This window comes from Microcaecilia unicolor, chromosome 11, assembly GCF_901765095.1.
Source record: "Microcaecilia unicolor chromosome 11, aMicUni1.1, whole genome shotgun sequence".
In the NCBI taxonomy this organism is placed as follows: domain Eukaryota; kingdom Metazoa; phylum Chordata; class Amphibia; order Gymnophiona; family Siphonopidae; genus Microcaecilia; species Microcaecilia unicolor.
Window position 1 is genome coordinate 108292847 of NC_044041.1, and position 21029 is coordinate 108313875.

General features: G+C 46.6%; 1 protein-coding gene and 1 long non-coding RNA gene across 3 annotated transcripts; one reads left to right on the top strand and one right to left on the bottom strand.

Moving 5' to 3' along the window:
• Window positions 1-6827: 6827 nt before the first annotated feature.
• VMAC (vimentin type intermediate filament associated coiled-coil protein) lies at window positions 6828-13064 on the top strand. Of its 2 annotated transcripts, none has more exons than XM_030219745.1 (3): window positions 6828-7768; window positions 8067-8338; window positions 11196-13064. In XM_030219745.1, exons 2-3 carry the CDS (start codon window positions 8148-8150, stop codon window positions 11554-11556), a joined length of 552 nt encoding a protein of 183 aa, XP_030075605.1. In that variant the 5' UTR covers window positions 6828-7768; window positions 8067-8147; the 3' UTR covers window positions 11557-13064. The 2 variants fall into 2 exon arrangements, with proteins under 2 accessions (XP_030075605.1, XP_030075606.1); XM_030219746.1 differs by having other exon boundaries at window positions 6828-7763; window positions 8063-8338.
• Window positions 8277-20357, bottom strand: LOC115480822. The gene is made up of 3 exons (XR_003943869.1): window positions 20269-20357; window positions 13059-13154; window positions 8277-8355 (listed from the first exon to the last, which is right to left on the bottom strand). It is a non-coding gene; the product is annotated as an uncharacterized LOC115480822 (long non-coding RNA).
• Between the last annotated feature and the right edge of the window lie 672 nt (window positions 20358-21029).

Consider the following 21029-nt stretch of genomic DNA (forward strand, 5'->3'; position numbering starts at 1 on the left):
ATACAGAAGTCAGTGCTGATTCCAAGGGCCAGTGACATAATGGGCAGATGCTAGGGAGGGGGCCCCAACCCTGTCTGAAGTTGAACGAAGAACAATCTGCAAGCAAGCTTTGGGGCCCCCAGGCAACTGCCATGTTTGCCCACCCTTAACGCTGGCCCTGCACATGTCATCCAGATATCCAATTAGTAATCTGAATATCATGGCTAAGTTTGAGGACTGTAGATAGTTTACTGAAATTTACTATACTGCTCGACTGACGAGAGCAGGGCACAAGCAAGCTAAATATAAAGTAAGAAAGGAACGCCAATTTATAATAGGCCAGCAAAATCACTCATGCCAAGTTGGTTTGCAAGTGCAAGGACAAGGTAAAATTATGTATAATCATACCTGATAATTTTCTTTCCATTAATCATAGCTGATCAATCCATAGACTGGTGGGTTGTGTCCATCTACCAGCAGGTGGAGATAGAGAGCAAACTTTTGCCTCCCTATATGTGGTCATGTGCTGCCAGAAACTCCTCAGTATGTCGATATCAAAGCTCCATCCGCAGGACTCAGCACTTAGAGAATTACACCCACGAAGGGACACTCTGCCCAGCTCACCACCGCCGAAACGGGGGAGGGGAATTAACCCAGCTCATCCCCACACAAGTGGGGGAGGGGAATCCGTCCAGCTCATCCCCGCGGAGCGGGGGAGGGACACCACACCCGCCGATGCGGGGGGATCTGGCTTATCCTGCAACCGCAACCGCGGGAGGAGCTGACTGACCCTAACACCGCCGAAGCGGGAGGGGTACAAAGCTGCCCTACATCCGCACGAAGCGGGAGGGAGTGCCGGCAGAATTTTAAGTCTCAATCCAGCCCCGTAAAACGGAGGGGAGAGGAATGCAGCAGCTCACTGTAACACAAACTCGTCTTAACTCTTGAAGAATCCAAGTGAAAAAACTTGAACACGAAGTCTTTCTGAAGTAACTGAAGACTAAACTTGAACCTGAAATGCAACCAGAATAAAAACAGTACAGATATCTGGGAGGGGCTATGGATTGATCAGCTATGATTAATGGAAAGAAAATTATCAGGTATGATTATACATAATTTTACCTTCCATATCATCAAGCTGATCAATCCATAGACTGGTGGGATGTACCGAAGCAGTACTCACCCAGGGCGGGACATTGAAATCCCTGACCTCAACACTGAAGCTCCAAACCGGGCCTCCGCCCGTGCAGCCACAGTCAAACGGTAATGCTTGGAGAATGTATGAGCCGAAGCCCAAGTTGCCGCCTTGCATATCTCTTCCAAGGAGACGGATCCGGCCTCTGCCATCGAGGCCGCCTGAGCTCTCGTGGAGTGAGCCTTCAGCTGGATAGGCGGCACCTTCCCCGCGGCCACATAAGCCGCTGCAATGGCTTCCTTGACCCATCTTGCCACTGTAGGCTTAGCAGCCTGCAGACCCTTACGAGGACCTGCAAACAGGACAAACAGATGATCCGATTTCCGGAAATCATTGGTCACTTCCAAGTATCTGATGATGACTCGTCTCACATCCAGATATTTAAGAGCAGAGTACTCCTCTGGGTAGTCCTCCCTACGAAAGGAAGGGAGACAGAGCTGCTGATTCACATGGAAGCGAGAAACAATCTTGGGCAGGAAGGAAGGCACTGTGCGAATAGTCACTCCTGCCTCAGTGAACTGCAGAAAAGGCTCTCGACATGAGAGCGCCTGGAGCTCGGAAACTCTTCTGGCTGAAGTGATAGCCACCAAAAAGACTGCTTTCAACGTCAGGTCTTTCAGAGATGCCCTCGACAAGGGTTCAAAAGGCGGCTTCTGCAATGCTCTTAGCACCAGGTTGAGATTCCACGCAGGCACCACTGAGTGCAGAGGAGGGCGCAGGTGATTAACTCCCTTGAGAAAGCGCACCACATCTGGCTGTGAAGCCAGGGAAGCACCCTTCAGGCGGCCCCTGAAGCAAGCCAGAGCCGCTACCTGGACTTTAAGGGAACTGAGCGACAGGCCTTTCTCCAGACCTTCTTGCAGGAACGCCAACACTGAAGAAATTGGAGCAGTGAAGGGAGAAAGTGAGCCTGCTTCACACCACGCTGCAAAGATACGCCAAACCCTGGCGTAAGCAGTAGAAGTAGAGCGCTTCCTCGCTCTCAGCATAGTGGCGATGACCTTGTCTGAGAAGCCCTTCTTCCTCAGACGCTGCCGCTCAATAGCCAGGCCGTAAGACCAAAGGGGGAGGGATCCTCCATCACCACGGGACCCTGATGTAACAGGCCCTGCTCCACTGACAGCCGCAGAGGATCGTCGACTGAGAGCCTGATCAAGTCCGCATACCAGGGACGCCTGGGCCAATCCGGACCCACCAGGATTACCCTGCCGGGATGCTTTGCCACCCGGTCTAGCACCCTGCCCAACATGGGCCAGGGCGGGAACACATAGAGAAGCTCTTGTGTCGGCCACTGTTGGAGAAGAGCATCTACTCCCAGGGATCGAGGGTCCCGTCCTCTGCTGAAAAAGCGCGGCACTTGGCAATTGGCCGATGACGCCATCAGATCTAGGCTCGGCTGGCCCCAGCGCTTCGTGATGTCCAAGAACGCCTGAGCAGATAGCTGCCACTCTCCGGGCTCCAAGGTATGGCGACTGAGAAAGTCCGCCTTGACATTCATGACTCCGGCAATGTGGGCCGCTGAAAGCTGCTCCAGGTTCACTTCCGCCCACTGGCAAAGATTCATAGCCTCCTTGGCTAGAGGGGCGCTCTTGGTACCTCCCTGGCGGTTGACATAGGCCACAGCCGTGGCATTGTCCGACAGGACCCGTACAGGCTTCAACACCAGTACCGGGATGAACTCCAAAAGCGCCAACCGAATGGCTCTGAGTTCCAGGAGGTTGATAGACCACTTTGCCTCTGCAGGAGACCAGAGCCCCTGCGCTGTCCTTCCCAAGCAGTGGGCTCCCCAGCCCGACAACGAGGCGTCCGTCGTGACGACAATCCACTCTGGGGTCACCAGAGGCATTCCCGCAGACAACTTGTCTGTCTGCATCCACCAGCTCAGCGCCTTGCGCGCTGCTGGGTCCAAGGGAAGGCGCACAGCATAATCCTCCGACATCGGAGTCCAGCGCTGCAGCAAAGAGTGTTGAAGCGGTCTCATATGAGCCCTGGCCCAGGGCACAACTTCCATCGTGGCCGTCATAGAGCCCAACAGCTGCACATAGTCCCAAGCCCGAAGGGGAGAGGCTACTAGGAACTGGTCCACCTGAGCCTGAAGTTTGACAATCCGATTGTCTGGCAGGAACACTCTGCCCACTTGGGTGTCGAATCGAACTCCCAGGTACTCCAGGGACTGAGTCGGGCGCAGCTGGCTCTTCTCCCAGTTGATGATCCATCCCAGGGAGCTCAAAAGAGCAACTACCCGGTCCACAGCTTTGCCGCACTCTGCATAAGAGGGGGCTCGGATCAACCAGTCGTCCAGATAAGGATGGACTTGTACCCCTTCCTTTCGTAGGAAGGCCGCGATGACCACCATTACTTTGGAAAAGGTCCGCGGAGCAGTAGCCAACCCGAACGGGAGGGCTCTGAACTGGAAGTGTCGTCCCAGGACTGCAAAACGCAGAAAGCGTTGATGAGGAGGCCAGATGGGAATATGCAGGTACGCTTCCTTGATGTCCAAGGATGCCAGGAACTCTCCTGCCTTCACTGCCGCTATAACAGAGCGGAGAGTCTCCATGCGAAAGTGCCGCACTTTCAAGGCCCGATTGACCCCTTTGAGGTCGAGGATAGGCCGGACTGAACCTCCTTTCTTTGGTACCACAAAGTAAATGGAGTAACGTCCCTTGCCAAGCTGACTTTCTGGCACCGGAACGACCGCGCCCAGGCGGATCAGATTGTCCAAGGTCTGCTGCACTGCCACAGCTTTGACCGGAGACTTGCAGGGAGAGAGTACAAACCCGTCTTTTAAGGGTCGGCAGAATTCTAGTTTGTAGCCGTCTCTGATGACTTCCAGCACCCACGCGTCTGAAGTTATTGTGGTCCACTCGCCCAGAAACGAGGACAGCCGTCCTCCAATCTGCACTGGGGCGTGGACCAAGACCCCGTCATTGGGTACGAGACCCTGGGGGAGGACCGGAGGGAGCACCTCCGGGACGGCGGTCTCTGCGAAAGGAATGCTGCTTGGGGGAGAAATTCCTCTTGAAGGAAGAGGGGGCAGAGCCCGACTTGCCCGGGCGGTACCGACCGGCTTCCTGCAACCGTCCTCTGAAGGTACCGGGACGAGTACTAGCCCGAGCCCTGACCTCTGGTAACTTCTTGCCCTTAGACGTGCCGAGATCGGTCACGATTTTGTCCAGCTCGACCCCAAAGAGCAGCTTGCCTTTAAAAGGCAACCTAGCCAGGCGGGATTTAGAGGCGTGGTCAGCAGACCAATGTTTCAGCCAAAGCCACCGCCGCGCAGAGATTGTCTGAGCCATGCCTTTCGCTGAGGCCCTCAAGACATCATACAGCAAGTCTGCCAAATAGGCTAAGCCCGATTCCAGGGCCGGCCAATCAGCCCTCAAGGAATGATCCGAGGGGGAAGCCCGCTGCACCATAGTCAGGCACGCCCTGGCCACATAGGAGCCGCAAACTGAGGCCTGCAAATTTAAAGCAGCCGCCTCAAAGGACGACCTTAAGGCCGCCTCCAATCTTCTGTCTTGAGCGTCCTTTAGGGCTGTGCCACCTTCCACCGGCAACGCCGTTTTCTTAGTCACCGCAGTGATTAAAGAATCCACGGTAGGCCACAGATAGGCCTCACGTTCACTCACAGCCAAAGGATAGAGGCGGGACATAGCCCTAGCCACTTTAAGGCTCGCTTCTGGGACATCCCATTGAGCCGAAATTAAGGTGTGCATGGCATCATGCACGTGGAAGGTTCTAGGCGGGCGCTTCGTCCCCAGCATAATGGCAGAGCCAACAGGGGCTGAGGGAGAGACGTCCTCCGGAGAGGAAATCTTCAAAGTGTCCATGGCCTGTAACAACAGGTTGGGCAAATCCTCTGGGCTAAAAAGCCGCGCTGCAGAGGGGTCATCCGCTCCATCCGAGCGGGGATCCGTCTCCTCCAAGGAATCCGCAAAGGACCGTTGGGAGACCTCAGACACGCTGCCCTCATCTACATCGGAGGAGACAAATTCCTCCAAGGCCTGGGAATCAACCCGAGGGCGTTTACCTCTGGGAACCTCAACCTCTTTACCAGACGAGGGAGCAGGGGCAGCGTTGTGCATGAGGAAGGCCTGATGCAGCAGCAAAACAAACTCGGGGGAGAAACCCCCCAGACTGTGTACTTCCGCAGTCTGGGCAACAGCCCTAGACGCACCCTCAACCGGCGCTCGCAATAGCGGGGGAGAGACATGCTGCGCATCCAAAATGGCGTCCGGCGCGAAACTCCGCGAAGGAGCCGCGCGGGAAGAACGGCTCTTAACTTTAGCCGCTTCTGTGCCGTCGCCCAAATTAAGGGCGTTCATGGCATTAATGTCTCCAACCTCAAGGGCGGCCCAAGAAGAAGCCGTCCGAGCCGCGTGGCCGGCCAAGATGGCGGAGGCGAGGAGCGGGGGATGGGCGTTTATGGCGGGAAAAACCGCCACGCCGGAGGAAGGACCGGGACATTCATCGGTCACGAAACTGTCCCCCAACAAGGGCGAATCAGGCTTGAAGACCCCCGCATCCCCTCTAGAAGCGCTCAAGCGACCCGGGGAGCGACCCTTTGCGCCCTCGCCCTCCGACGCCATATGCCACGAGGAGAAGAATCGGGGAACCCCCTGCCCGCTATAAAAAGGTAAAAATTACCTGCTGTCCGCTCTGAGTTGTAACGACCTGGTGTCCCAGTGAGTAGCTGCAATAGACGCTTAAATAAACGTCGAAATAAACGCCTTTAAGGACGTTCAAAAATTTTTTTTTTTTTTTTTTTAACGGAGCCAGCGGGAGGGGGGAGAAAAGGAGGGACCTGGCACCACCAGGTTTGCACTTGCTCAAAAGAGCCCTCAACCCCAGGCACTCAACAAAACCTAAAAATTAGGCTTGGAGGCCTAGCCAGAGCTGCTGCTGTGTGTGACCACCACCTGCTGAGATAGAGAACATACTGGGGAGTTTCCGGCAGCACCAGGGTTGCCAGGTGGAAAATTTTTTTCCAGCCCACTGGAGCCCAAAAAACAGCCCAAAAACCGCCCAAACACAAACCCCGCCCCTGACACCCCCACCCCCGCGTCATCACCCCCGCCCCCGCCGTCATAAACCCCGCCCCCGCCGTCACCGGCCCCGCCTCCCACGTCACCGGCCCCGCCTCCCCGTCATCGGCCCCGCCTCTCACGTCATCGGCCCCGCCTCCCCGTCATCGGCCCCGCCTCCCCGTCATCGGCCCCGCCTCCCACGTCATCGGCCCCGCCTCCCACGTCACTAACCCCGCCCAAAACGTCATTAATCCCACCCAAAAACGTCACTAACCCCGCCCCCCCGCGGCCGAAAAAACCGCCCGAAGCACAAAAACCAGCCCAAAAAACCGCAACCCGCCGCGGGCAAAAATTTCCCGCGGCGGGTCGCGGAAAACCGCCCAATTGGGCGGTAAAACCGCCCACCTGGCAACACTGGGCAGCACATGACCACATATAGGGAGGCAAAAGTTTGCTCTCTATCTCCACCTGCTGGTAGATGGACACAACCCACCAGTCTATGGATTGATCAGCTTGATGATATGGAACATCCCTGATAGGTGCAGCATAGGAAATATCTGGATAATTGCTACGTTCTGCATATTTGAACTTCGAATATTGTACCCTATATTTTTTTGTTAATCTTTACATCTGTGCAGCTATAGCAATGCAATATTGATGTTATTTACTTTTAAGAAAAACTGGAATTCAAGGTCAAATGCATGGTGGGAAGGTAGAGTTTAGTGCTGACGACGTCGTTGACCCTGCCTGTAGTGCTACATTGCCAGTACAGAAATGCATTTCCTTAAGTAAAAGTTTCCCAAAAAGGAGCAGCCAGAAAAACTGTATAAAGGCTCCGGGAAATAAAAGAAATAGCAACTCTCTTGCAGCAAAACCTATTGCACCTTTCTAACCCCCAACTACTGAAAAATCAGCAGAATCTGTGTGAACTCTTTGTAATTTTAATGTTACAAATTGCTATGCCCAATAAAGTTTCTCGAGTCTGATTACAGAACAAAGAGGAAGGAGCGGTTGTATCAGACCAATCAAGGCATTACATGGCCAAGAGGAAAGCCAATGAAACACCACGGAGATGCAGCCTGTCAGTTCAAAGGTTTAGCCAATGGGCTGGGAGCTGACTGTGGGGGAGGGGAAAGCTCGGCCTGCTGCGCGTGTAAGTTGTCATCTTTCAGTCTAGTAAGGAATAGGAACAGACATCACACCTTCTAAAGCAAGGGGGCCCCATACCACTGCTACACAGAGAGGAGAGAGCCAGCCAACCAACCCACAGTCTAATCGAGAGAGGACACACCACATCGCACCCTGACAAAAAGCGAGGCGAGAGACTCATTTCATAGCCATACAGAAAGACCCATAACATAACTTGATAGGGAAAACAGAAGAGAGAAGCAACCTGCTAGACAACCAAGGAGGGGAGATAATACCCAGGGAGAAAAGAAATATCACAACCTGATAGGAAGGAAGACAGCCACTACAGTACTGCTTGACAGTAAGCGAAAACAATGCACACTGCGGCCTGACACAAAAAGAAAAAACGAGACATCGCACCGTTAGTGTTGGAGGTAAGGTGCTGTAGGGGGAGGAAATGACACATAACAGGTAACAGAAGAGTAAGAGAGTGTATTACAATGATTGAGGCAGTGTAAGACACTCATAATAGGTGGAGGTGGGGATGGACATCCACGCCATGGCGATGGGGAATCTGCGCGATAAGGAGCATAGCCACATGCTGGGTGGCAGAGGGCAATCACAATAGGTGTCCAGAGACGTAGGCGATAGATAGTAAAGGAAAGAAAGATGAAGCAGTAGGCTGATGAAGGAAGACATTGCGGAGAATAATTGTGCTTTCATATTCTGACAGCCAGGGTCTCGGTGAACTTTCCCCATTTCTCTGGAGAGGAGCAGGGACGTCAGAGCTCTGTCTGTTTTGGATATAGATCCTTGCCATGTCTGTGCTAACACCACTGCAGATTAAGGAGGCAAACGCTCATCTGGAGGCACTCCATCGACACGTGGAAGAACTGGAGGTGCGTCTAGATGCTGCGGAGACTACAGTTAGAGAGCAGGCAGAGAGCCTAATCCGAAAAGATGAACAACTTCATATAGCAGTGCGAGAGATCACGGGGAGCAAGGACAGGTCAGTATTTCAGTGTCCTGCAGCAGGGGGATACTGATGCTGCAAGATGGGATGTGCATTTCTTAATGCACCTTGAAAAATATAGAGGCATATTTTCAAAGCACTTTGGGAGGCTAAATTCCATAGGTTTCTATGGAACTTTGGGAGGCTAAGTGCTTTGAAAATGAGCCTCATAGTGCACACTAGATTGATTTAATGAATGTTAACCTACAAATAAATGCATGCTAAATCTATTTGCATGCTTTAAAGTTTTAACACACATTAACAAAATAAATACATAAAACAAACTAAACAAGTCAAAATTGGGGGGGGGGGGGGGGGGAGGCCAATCAAACCAAAAACAATAATTGAAAATGTTTGCCTTATAGCTTGACTTGAACCACCTTTCATAAATACATCAAAGCGGTGTATAGAATTGTTAAAGAATTAATTACACACACCAACAGGATAAGATATATCAAGTAGAACTAATACAAAATATTCCTACCAAAAACATAATTGATACAGAACTCTTCAGATGTATGATAATTTTTCTGTGAGTACACTCATCTGCCTCGTCACCATCCATCTTCCTTTATGGAGTCTCTTCCTTCTCTGTTTCCCACCTGGATCTCATCAGGAAAGAAAGGAATTTTGGATTTTTCTTGCACCTTTTCAGCAGTAGCTCAAGCTGAGTTACATTCAGGTACAAAAGGTAATTTTCTGACCAATCTAAGTCTATACCTGAGGCAATGGCAACTGTCCAAGATCACAAGGAGCCACAGTGGGATTTGAACACTGGTTTCCCCTGTTCTCAGCCCACTGCTCCTTCCTATCCAGCTGTCATTGGGAAAATACAAATGCATTGTTTTTTTTTTTTCTCATTCCATCCAGCTTCTGTCAGGCAGGTTAACCAGTATTTTCCCCATTTGAAATGTACTGTAGCCTTGTAAACCTGGATTTATGCAGCATCATGCAGAATTGCAGTGTGCTTTTCCAGTTCAATACGTCAGACACCTATGTGCAGCCACTTCTGTGTGAAGGATTTGATAGAACATTTTGTAAGGAGGCCCAAGTCGTCTGGAAATTGTGATAGAGCCTGCCTCGCTCAGTGTCACACAGAATCTTGGGGACAGAGCTGGGATATGAACTTGTCTCCCAGCAGTTTTGACTCACAGCTCCTCAGGTGCAATCATAGGAAAGGGAGGACTTGGCCCAATGATTAGTGCAATGGACTGAGAACCAGTAAAATCAGTGTTCAGTTGGGGAAATGGGATCTGATAATCCTCATTATTCTGCGCAAGTAACTTATTTCCTGTTACCTCAAGTACCCATTTATAAGCTCTTTTGGGAAAGGACAGTATGCCTGAATTCTAATAATGCTATAAGGGGTCCTTTTACTAAGCAGTGGGAAAAAGGGCCCTGTGGTAGTGGCAGGGGTTGTTTTTCCCATACACCAGGGCCCTTTTTACTGCAGTGGGTAAATGCCTCCCTCCCCCAAATGGCAAGATAACTCTTATCATGTGGCGGGGAGTACTTGCCAACCATTGAGGTGGCAGTAAGGGCTCCCACAGTAAACCCGGTGGTAACTGGGCAGTGTGCAGTGATGCCCGATTACCGACGCGCTATAAAAAACATTTTTTCCGGCATGCTGGAACTACCATCGGTGGCTACATTGGTCCTGAGTTAGCGTGCGGTAAGCCCATGTTGGGCTTATCAACGCTTTGTAAAAGGGTCCCTAAGTTCTTGAACATTATTTGAAAAAGTGGGTCCAAAGTCCCTAATTAATAGAAGTGCCATGTTGCATCATACCAGTGGGCCATTGAACCCATCATCCTGCTTCCAACAGTGGCCAATCCAGGTCACTAGAAAGTGCCTAGACTGTCATAAGGAGTGGAGGAGTGGCCTAGTGGTTAGAGCACCAGTCTTGCAATCCAGAGGTGGCCAGTTAAAATCCCACTGCTGCTCCTTGTGATCTTGGGCAAGTCACTTAACCCTCCATTGCCTCAGGTACAAACTTAGATTGTGAGCCCTCCTGGGACAGAGAAATATCCAGTGTGCCTGAATGTAACTCACCTTGAGCTACTACTGAAAAAAGTGTGAGCAAAATCTAAATAAATAATGAGTAGATCATTCCCTGTTACTGTTGGAAGTAAGGGCTGACTAATAATTGTTCATGGACTTTTCCTACCAAAAATTTGTGCAGTCTTTAAAATCTATCTGTGCTAAGTACCTGGACCATATCCTTTATCAATAAATCCACAGATCAGAAAAAAAAATTTTTCGTAAGTTTTTCAAATTTGCAGCTAGTTGATTTAATGGCGTGTTCCCTCATTACTACGATTTCATAACATTCCCTACAAACATTTTCAATGCCATACACACCTTTAACATATCCCATCTTTCATTTTTGCTCCAAGCTGTTCCATTTTTTTTTCGTATTGGAGGTTTGCTATCTCCTTTATCATTATTGTAGCCCTTCTTTGAACCTTTTCTAGGTCTGCTATACCCTTATTGAAATAAGGTGACCAGAACCCCACACAGGACTTAAGATTTGGTTGCACCACGAATCCAAACAGAGGCCTGTTACTCAGGAGTGTTGTGTTCTGATATAAATTCTGCTCTAGTTGTATATTTTGAATTCAGATTGTTTAAAGGTTCCAGGATTGGGCACACACGGATCTTTCAATGCAGGCATAATGTCTTGTTGCACTCTTTAGAAATGCCCTTTCTCACTATCACTTATAAAGCAGCAGTGTAGTAATAATGAACTGTGATAACGGAGAAAATTAATCCCGGCCTGGCAGCTTTGAAATTAAATTTATAAAGCAATCTAAATGAATCACCTTAACACATAGCTGATTTTTGTTTCTTGAAGAGAAATCGCTGAGTTGAAGGACAAGCTCTCCAAGTCCGAAGAGACAATCCAGAAGTTGTTGACTCTGATTAAAGAAAAAGATGACCTGGTTTCACAGCTGAAACATCGAAGTCAGCTCCTCAGCAAAATCTGCCGTCGTCGTCCCCTACTGGACACTCTACTATCAGACATGGCAGAAGGGGAGCAGCTCACAGCACTTCCAGGGACTGAACCCAACTCGTCTTTCCCGGCTCATGAGGGATTTATGCAGGAGACAAATGGCCTGGCCCATCCAGTCTACAACCAGCATGAATTCTCTCTCAGTGAAGATGAGATGGATGACCCTGAGCTGGAAAAGTCCCTCTTCGGCACCACTGTATGAGATAGACCATAGCGAAGAAGAGGCCATGTTCTCAAAAGGTTTCTAAATTCTTGTACCCTCTCAGGCTTCTCTCGGATCCAACCCAGTGGCAGTCAAGGACAGGCTTAGGCTTCTCCTAGACTTGCAGAATAGGACCTCCCTTAAAGGCTTGTTGTCCAGAGTGGCTTAAGTAATAATGAGAACCTTGTTCTTCTGAAATACCTGAGAGACTCCTGGTTTTCCTGAGCAGGGAGCATTCACACTGCACTGGAGCTCCAGATGGTGGGTCGCATGTACTGCTTACATACAGAAATAACTGTCCCATTCTGCTTTTGAACCAGCAACCACTTGAAGTGCTCAACTATTCTCTATAAAGAAGTAGCTGGTGCTGGAGATACCAACCCTCTCTTAGAAGGTTCTGCTTTACCTCCATGTGCTCTTAAAAATGTATGAACAGCACTGTGGAGTGTGTATAGCACCATCACTTTCCAAGGATCAGATGGTCTCTGACCTGCTAGGCTGAAATTCACTCCTTAGGATGTATGTTAGCATTGCATACCCTGGACAGGAAACTTTTAAGTGAGGTTACTGTTTCTGAAATATCAGGGCTTTCTTCTAGGTGCCTTGTATCCAGCTGACCTCTAACTCCTGCTGGACCTTGTCGTTACCCTTTTGAAATGCTTTGGATGGGATTCACTTTGTGGGATCTGTAGGGTACATTTTTTTATATGCACTATAACCCTCTTCATCTTCCAGACTCTCCCTACGTCCCTCCTTGCACACATACACACACCCATGGCTTGAGTTTTGTGGCTGGAGAGAGTCATGTGTGTTCAGTTGCACTCTCCTGCTTGATCCTACCTCCATGCTCCCTGTGCATGCTTGAGGCCTTCGTCGGGACTTGATGTCCTGAGCTCTAGAGGCAAACTCTTAATGGATGCCAAAGAAAATCTTTTCCTTGGCTTTCAGGGCTGTTTGATAATTTGTGGATACCTCATTTGACAAATCTTTAAATTTAAAGAGCAATAAAATGGGGAGTGAGAGGCTGGCCAGCTTGGCTTCCAAGCACATCATACTGCATTATTCTAAATGCTGCTGTCACACAGTACAGTGCTGGGGGCACAAGGACAAGCCCAAAATGAGAAAGAATGGTAGTGACTACTGATTTTGGTGACATGTTGGATATGGGCGATGCGATCAGTTTGCTGAACCAGGAAATAGTCCACAGAACAGATAAATGCTGTGATAAAGTACAAGATTTTTTTGTAGTGCTGATGGTGACAGACTGTGTCTGCCTTGTTTACAACATTATAGTTTGTCCCAAACAGCAGCAAAGTGGCATCAACAAAGGCAATAAATTACCACTAGTGCTCGGGATGGGTGAGCTCAGTATAAAATGGAGTTAAATATGATTTAGAAGATGTTCAAACCATAATAGTGCCACAGTGTATGTGAATATGATACAGTCTGATGATAAATCAATACAGGTAAGGATTGTTTTGTGAAGAGTATAAGATACTCACTTTCACCAAACATCAAGATTTATTGCCCGGCAAAGTAAGTTTGGACATACTGCCTCTTTCAGATATAAAGTAATTTCTATTTCTCAAAAGCTGTCACTGCAGACAAAGAAAGGGAGAATTAAGGCACTGCATGTAATGTGCCCCCCCTCACCCGTGCTCAGTCTCTCAAGTGCAAACCGCAACTTTCTACCTTCAACACTACTACAATAGTCTGTTGCTGCAGGTGATCAAAACGGAGGGAGGCATTCTAGGAGAGAAATGGTTTAAAGACAAGGAAATCTGGGTCTTTCACGGAGGTCCAGCTCTGGAGCTGTGCCTCAGGGGCTGGAATCCAATCACAAAGTATCAAGGCGATGGGAAGAATTATATTCAAGCTAGAAAAGCAATATATGTTTGTGCAGGAGTGTCCAACCTCGGCCCTCACCAGGTCGGGTTATCATAAGTACATAAGTATTGCCATACTGGGAAAGACTAAAGGTCCATCAAGCCCAGCATCCTGTTTCCAACAGAGGCCAATCCAGGTCACAAATACCTGGCAAGATCCCCAAAAGTAGAAAACATTTTATACTGCTTATCCCAGAAATAGTGGATTTTCCCCAAGTCCATTTAATAATGGTCTATGGACTTTTCCTTTAGGAAGCCATCCAAACCTTTTTTAAACTCCGCTAAGCTAACCGCCTTTACCACATTCTCTGGCAACGAATTCCAGAGTTTAATTACACGTTGAGTGAAGAAAATGTTTCTCCAATTCATTTTAAATTTACTACATTGTAGCTTCATTGCATGCCCCCTACTCCTAGTATTTTTGGAAAGCGTAAACAGACACTTCACATCTACCTGTTCAACTCCACTCATTATTTTATAGACCTCTATCATATCTCCCCTCAGCCGCCTTTTCTCCAAGCTGAAGAGCCCTAGCCCCTTTAGCCCTTCTTCATAAGGAAGTCGTCCCATCCCCTTTTATCATTTTTATTGCCCTTCTCTGCACCTTTTCTAATTCCACTATATCTTTTTTGAGATGCGGCGACCAGAATTGAACACAATATTCGAGGTGTGGTCGCACCATGGAGTGATTCAAAGGTATTATAACATCCTCATTTTTGTTTTCCATTCCTTTCCTAATAATACCTAACATTGTTTGCTTTCTTAGCCGCAGCAGCACACTGAGCAGAAGGTTTCAACGTATCATCGATGACACCTAGATCCCTTTTTTGGTCCGTGACTCCTAACGTGGAACCTTGCATGACGTAGCTATAATTTGGGTTCCTCTTTCCCACATTCATCACTTTGCACTTGCTCACATTAAACGTCATTTGCCATTTAGATGCCCAGTCTCCCAGTCTCGTAAGGTCCTCTTGTAATTTTTCACAATCCTCCCGTGATTTAATTACATTGAAAAACTTTGTATCATCAGCAAATTTAATTACCTCACTAGTTACTCCCATCTCTAGGTCATTAATAAATATGTTAATAAGCAGCGGTCCGAGCATAGACCCCCTGGGGAACCCCACTAACTACCCTTCTCCATTGAGAATAGTGACCATTTAACCCTACTCTCTGTTTTCTACCTTTTAACCAGTTTTTAGTCCACAATAGAGCACTACCTCCTATCCCATGACTCTCCAATTTCCTCTGGAGTCTTTCATGAGGTACTTTGTCAAATGCCTTCTGAAAATCCAGATACACAATATCAACCGGCTCACCTTTATCAACATGTTTTTTCACCCCTTCAAAGAAATGTAGTAGATTGGTGAGGGAAGATTTCCCTTCACTAAATCCATGTTGACTTTGTCTCATTAATCCATGGTTTTGAATATGCTGTGTAATTTTGTTCTTAATAGTCTCTACCATTTTGCCCGGCACCAACGTCAAGACTCACCGGTCTATAATTTCCCGGATCTCCTCTGGAACCTTTTTTTAAAAATCGGCGTTACATTGGCCACCCTCCAATCTTCCGGTACCACGCTCGATTTTAAGGATAAATTACATATTTCTAACAACAGCTCTGCAAGCTCATTTTTCAGTTCTGTCAGTACTCTGGGATGAATACCATCCAGTCCAGGGGATTTGATACTCTTCAGTTTGTAGAACTGCCCCATTACATCCTCCAGGTTTACAGAGAATTCATTAAGTTTCTCCGACTCGTCAGCTTCGAATACCATTTACGGCGCTGGTATCCCACCCAAATCTTCCTCAGTGAAGACCGAAGCAAAGAATTCATTTAATTTCTCCGCTACGGCTTTGTCTTCCCCAATCGCCCCTTTTACTCCTCGGTCATCTAGTGGTCCAACCGATTCTTTTGCTGGCTTCCTGCTGTTAATATACCTAAAAAATATATATACTATGTGTTTTTGCCTTCAACGCAATCTTTTTTTCAAAGTCCCTCTTAGCCTTCCTTATCAGCGCTTTGCATTTGACTTGACATTCCTTATGCTGTTTCTTATTATTTTCAGTCGGTTCCTTCTTCCATTTTCTGCAGGATTTTCTTTTGCTCTAATAGCTTCATTCACCACATTTTTTACCACGCCGGCTGTCGTTTGGTCTTCCGTCCTCCTTTTTTAATACACGGAATATATTTGGCCTGGGCTTCCAGGATGGTGTTTTTGAACAGCATTCACGCCTGATATAAATTTTTGACCCTCCAGGATTTCCCCAATGAATATGCATGAGATCAATTTGCATACAATGGAAGCAGTGCATGCACATAGATCTCATGCATATTCGTTGGGAAATCCTGAAAACCAGACTGTATTACAGCCCTCGAGGACCGAGGTTGGACAACCCTGGTATAGTGAGACAAGAATAATTTGGAGTTTGACAGTATCTTTCATGCAAGTCGCATCTCAACAGAGGCAGTAAAAATCAGGGAGGGTTCTGTCCCTCATGACTTAAATTATATGACACCCAAATTCTTCTCGTGGCTCCTTACAGTAAGACTCACAATCGGACCTTGAGGCTTCAGGTTAACTTGCTGATGGGTTCATGTTTTTGTGGCAGGTCCATTTTCTGCTAGTTCCCTAGCTGCGTCTGAAACTGATGTTTGAGAAGTTACACAAAGGGGTATGTTTACTGAAGTGTGTTAGATTTTTCACGTAACATGCTTTAACACAAGAGATTCAAGTTTGGCAAGTGCAAAACATGGTACTTAGTGTGTTTGTGTGTGTGTGTGGGGGGGGGGGGGGGGGACAAGCATGTAACCTGCAGTTGCCATGTTAAAATACACAGCGTATGGTATGCAGGTTGAAGTTAATCAAGGGTATTTATGTACAGGAAGAGAGCCTTTTTCAAATGGAGAGCTCTGGAATGAGGGGGCATATGACAAAGTTAAGAGGTAATAGGCTTAGGAATAACCTAAGGAAGTATTTCACAGAAAGGGTGGTGGAGGTGTGGAATGGCCTCCCGGTGGAGGTGGTGGAGTCGAGGACTGTTCCAGAATTTAAAAAGGCATGGGATAAGCATGTGGGATCGCTTAGGAACAGGAAGAATTAGGGGTTACAGAGGATGGGCAGACTGGATAGCCTTTATCTGCCGATATGTTTCTAATCTGAAGCACTTAGTGCCTCCTATTTAGGAGATGGTAAGTGGTCCCATGCTAACTGCAAAACGCCTTCCACACCTATTCCCCGCCCCTGCCCCCCCCCCAATCAAAAATTCTGCAAAGCCCCTTAATGTGGTTGTGCACTAACAGTGTATATTAAATTCTTAATGCATTTTAGTAAAAGGGCCCCAAAGACAGATATACTGAAAGCTTTTTCCTATTTTGTGACTATGGGGAAAATGTACCTAGCCCTAAATGCATTAACATTCCTAACACAAATCCTTTAGATAGAAGCATTTTAAGAGAGAGTCTTGGTACTGTAAAGTGTGTGAAAACATTTTCTGACTTTTCTTGAACTGAGTACAAATTTGTAGATGACTACTATTCAATTCCTGCAATGTCCTCACTACTTCAACTCTGTGATTGCATGTGGAAATAGTACCACTACGCTGGCTTCTGAGAGCCTCTGACATAAATCAACAAGAATTTAATTTTTGGCTTTTGACTGGCTCTTAGGAGGTGATCTTTATTTTCTTGGGGTCTTGCAAACTCTGACTTCATAAGTGTCAGTAGGGTTCCAGTAACCAAAGGTTGCCTGTGTTCTAAAGTTTTTCTTGAAGAGACTCTTATTTACCATGAGCTACAGTCTTCAAAGTGTCCTTTAAATTTTGAATGAAGTAATAAAAATAGGATTTTCAGCAGCTATTCTGTTTTCCTGGTAGCAGTTAAGCAAAGCACTAAATAGGGGAGTGATTTTTGAGCCATATATTCTAAGTCATTGGTTCCTAAACCTTGCCTGGGGCCCTTCAGCCAGTCAGGTTTTCAGAGTATCCACAGTGAATATACATGATAGAGATTTGCATGAATTATTTTATTTGTGTGCAAATCTCTCTCGTATATATTCATTGCAAATATCCTGAAAAAAAACAATTGAATAGGTGTCCTCCAAGGACTAGATTGAGATTAGAAGTGGAAGGGGGATAGAGAAATCTCAGACGCATTTCTAGTCTCCCAAATGCTAGTTCACAAAATGTTATTTCGGGTTCCTTCAAAACTCTTAGAGGCTCTTTTACAGAGCTGCCATAAGACTAACGTGTACTTACTGCAACAAAAAATGGCTTACTGTGGGGTGTGCTGAGGCATTCTGTGGTAATTTTGGGATGTGCTAAAAAATAAAATGTATTTTTTAGCGCAGGGGGTAGAGAGTGGGCATGTTCTGCGCTAATTGGTTAGTGCGTGGCCATTGCCATGTGGTAACCAATTAGCACTGGTTTAGCGCGTGATCACCTACAAAATAGGTGGCGGTAGAGGCTCACGCGTTAATGGGAAATATCAGTGAGTGGCCATTAATAGGAAAATCAGCTATTTTATCCCAGCAGTAAAAATGGCCTTAATGCGCAGGAATAACCCGTATAAGGGTGCACTAAGGCCATTTTTTACCGCTGTTTCTTGCACACACACATCTCCATGAAAACCCTGGTCTGGGTAGTAGTTCTAAGCACAAGCAGGAGCTTGCAGGGAACCTTAGGCTGAACAAGCACTTCAGAAATGTCTCAGGATTGCAAAGTTTCCAGGTTACCCAAATCCAGGAGGGAGATTTTAGGTTTGTCCTAGATTTCTGACAACTTCATCCTAATAGAGTGGTTCCCAAATTTGATCCGGGAGGCACCCCAGCCAGTCAGGTTTTCAGGATATTCACAATGAATATTCATGTGAGACATTTGCATGCACTGCCTCCACTGCATGCAGATCTCATGAATATTCATTGTGGATATCCTGAAAACCTGACTGGCTGGGGTGCCTCCAGAACCAGGTTTGGGAACCACTACCCTAATGTATTCCCTTCAGCACTAATTTCAATGGGTAGAACAGGGGATTACAAATACCATACTGCTTTAGGATGTAAGTTTAAAAACCAGAACTGGTAAAAAAAAAAAAATCTACCTCCTGGAACTGAGTAATTTGGCAGCTCTGGGATTGTTTAATCTTTATGGTTGTGCAAGTTTTCTTCAATAATTTATTTTTAAATGAAGTGAGACGTTATCCTCTAGATAAGGCTATGTACAATGCTCTCTAGGTGACTTGTTATTTTTCTACACAGATAGACCTATATATTTGCAGTTGTTTTATATGAGACTCTCTGAGTGACACCCTTCAAAGTTAAATATTCCATTTTACAATTTGAGAGGCACTGAAATAAATAATTCATGAAGCCATCCCAAGGCCTTTCAGGGAAAGATATGCAATATATTTATACCAAAATAAAGAATATGTATCCCATATTTTTACTGATCTGTTACTATTTTCCCTTAATAAAACAGAAGTGAAAGGAGATTTTATTTTTGTGATTTGTGTATGCATCCAAATGAGGCCAGTCACATTCTTTATAAGATCATGTGTTTTTCTGTTCTTCCTTTTTTAGTTAAAGACAGGTAGCAATCCATGCAGATCAAATCAAGTCTCATGTGAACCAAAAGGAGACCGTGTCTTCCCGCAGTCTGCAGGCAACATGCACAGCAACAAGACAGAGAAAGGGATCTAACTGGAATTAAAGAAGCTAGGGGAAGGGGGAGAGCTGTTATGTCCAGTAGAAAGAAGGAAAGGGGCCTTCACACAGTTCCAGAGATTATCTGGCAGGGATGGGAAAGAGGGTTATGACAGAATGGTGGGGCAGGTTTGAGGGGGTTGAGACAGTGAGACTAGTAGGACAAGGTGGGAGAGAACTTGAGGGAGTGGTGGGGATGAAGTGCATAGAGACCAAGTTATTTAGTTCTAGAAAGGAGATTTTAGACCAGCGCTGGATTTTTGACACCCTTGTGCATTATGGAACTTGTAACGCTTCAGTAACCACACGGTTAGGCCCGCCGTAGGTTTCTGCATTGGTGCCAGTGTGTAAGGCCTGATTCGTCTGCCCAGTTCGTTTCTTTTCTGCATTTGCCATACTTTGTTTTCAGTGTTAAGGAAACACTTTTTTGCTTATGCCATGCTTTCTTCACCTATTCTATTGTATTGGAATCACCTGTCTTACAAGAAGGATTCACAGCACTTCTCTCTAACCCTTGAATTTTAGAGTGTATTGGAATATGTATGGGTAGGGAAGAGAACACAGCTAATGGAAGTATTACATTATAAAGCATATTATTATTATTGAAAGCTATGTCAGAGGAGGTGGGTATGCCCCAATATTTTAAATCCTCGCTTGATAAAGGGAAGGGGCCGTTCGACACTATAATTATAACAGAGAGGGTAATATATTATAAAGTAAATCTTGAACGCCTTTAATTTCCAGCTCCACTGGGAGGCTATTCCATGCATCCTAAATCCTTTTCTGCCCTGTAGATACAGCCAATATTCGGTAAGACTTTTTGTGATTTTCTTACTGAAGCCCGGTAACAAAGAAGAGCAGCTGAACCACTTCGGAATTCAGCACAAGTCGTGGTATACCTTACAGCTCCCACCCACTCTATAGAAGATAATGATAAATGAATGTTCTTGTTAATAAAGGCTGGTTACAACTGAGCTGGAAACCCAAAGTAGCGGTCATTGAAAAGACGCAGGTTTAATACAAGTTGGAAGTAAATAATTTGAGTCCGTTTCTTGACATTGCCTTATTATCAATAAATCTACTGCTGGAGAGTCCCACAAATTTTAGATAGGAAATGGGACACTTACCTTTCTTGCAACCAACACCCTGACTGAAAGTATAGTTCCAGCTTTTCTGTTTCTGAAAGACTAAAAGCAAGCTCTTCATCTGCTCCCTGTCTCCGCGAAAGGAAAAGTTTTACAGATGATGCAGGGTACAAAGATTAGATCGTAGCTCATACAAGGGACAAGGTCCTGGCACACTCTTAAAGGGGTAGACACCTTATTATCAAAGAACCAAGCATTGCTTCTTTAGTAATGGTATTAGTAACGGTAGTAGCATATGTAAGAGACGGTGTAAAAGCCAGATCTGCGGGATCCCCGGGATGTTTTTAAATCGAATCCGGGAGGATCCCGCCGTATCCGTTTTTTTTTTTTTTTTTTTTTACCTTTTGCCCATATGTAACGTTTTTCCAAGTTCTCCCCTAGCTGTTCGCCTACTTTGGTCTCCCGCCCGTAACGCTCTTGAAGCTACCCAGGTTCTGCTCAGGTGTTTTGTTTACTAAGTGGTATTCTTCCCCCACTAAACAATAGTACCCCTGAAGCTGTTAGTGCTACAATGTAAGAACAGATAGAACAAGCTAAAAATGCTAAGAGACTTATTAGTTCCTCCCCAATACAATAGGACTTAAAGAGAGGGAGGATGTCTGCGTAACCACTGAATTAGTGGTATTAGAGGTTAAGTATGGTTTGGGGTATATGTTCGAGAGTAGAGGAGTTGTAAAGAAGGAAGTACTGGAATATGTATGGACAGGGAACAGAATACAGCTAATAGCAGTATCATATGTCCG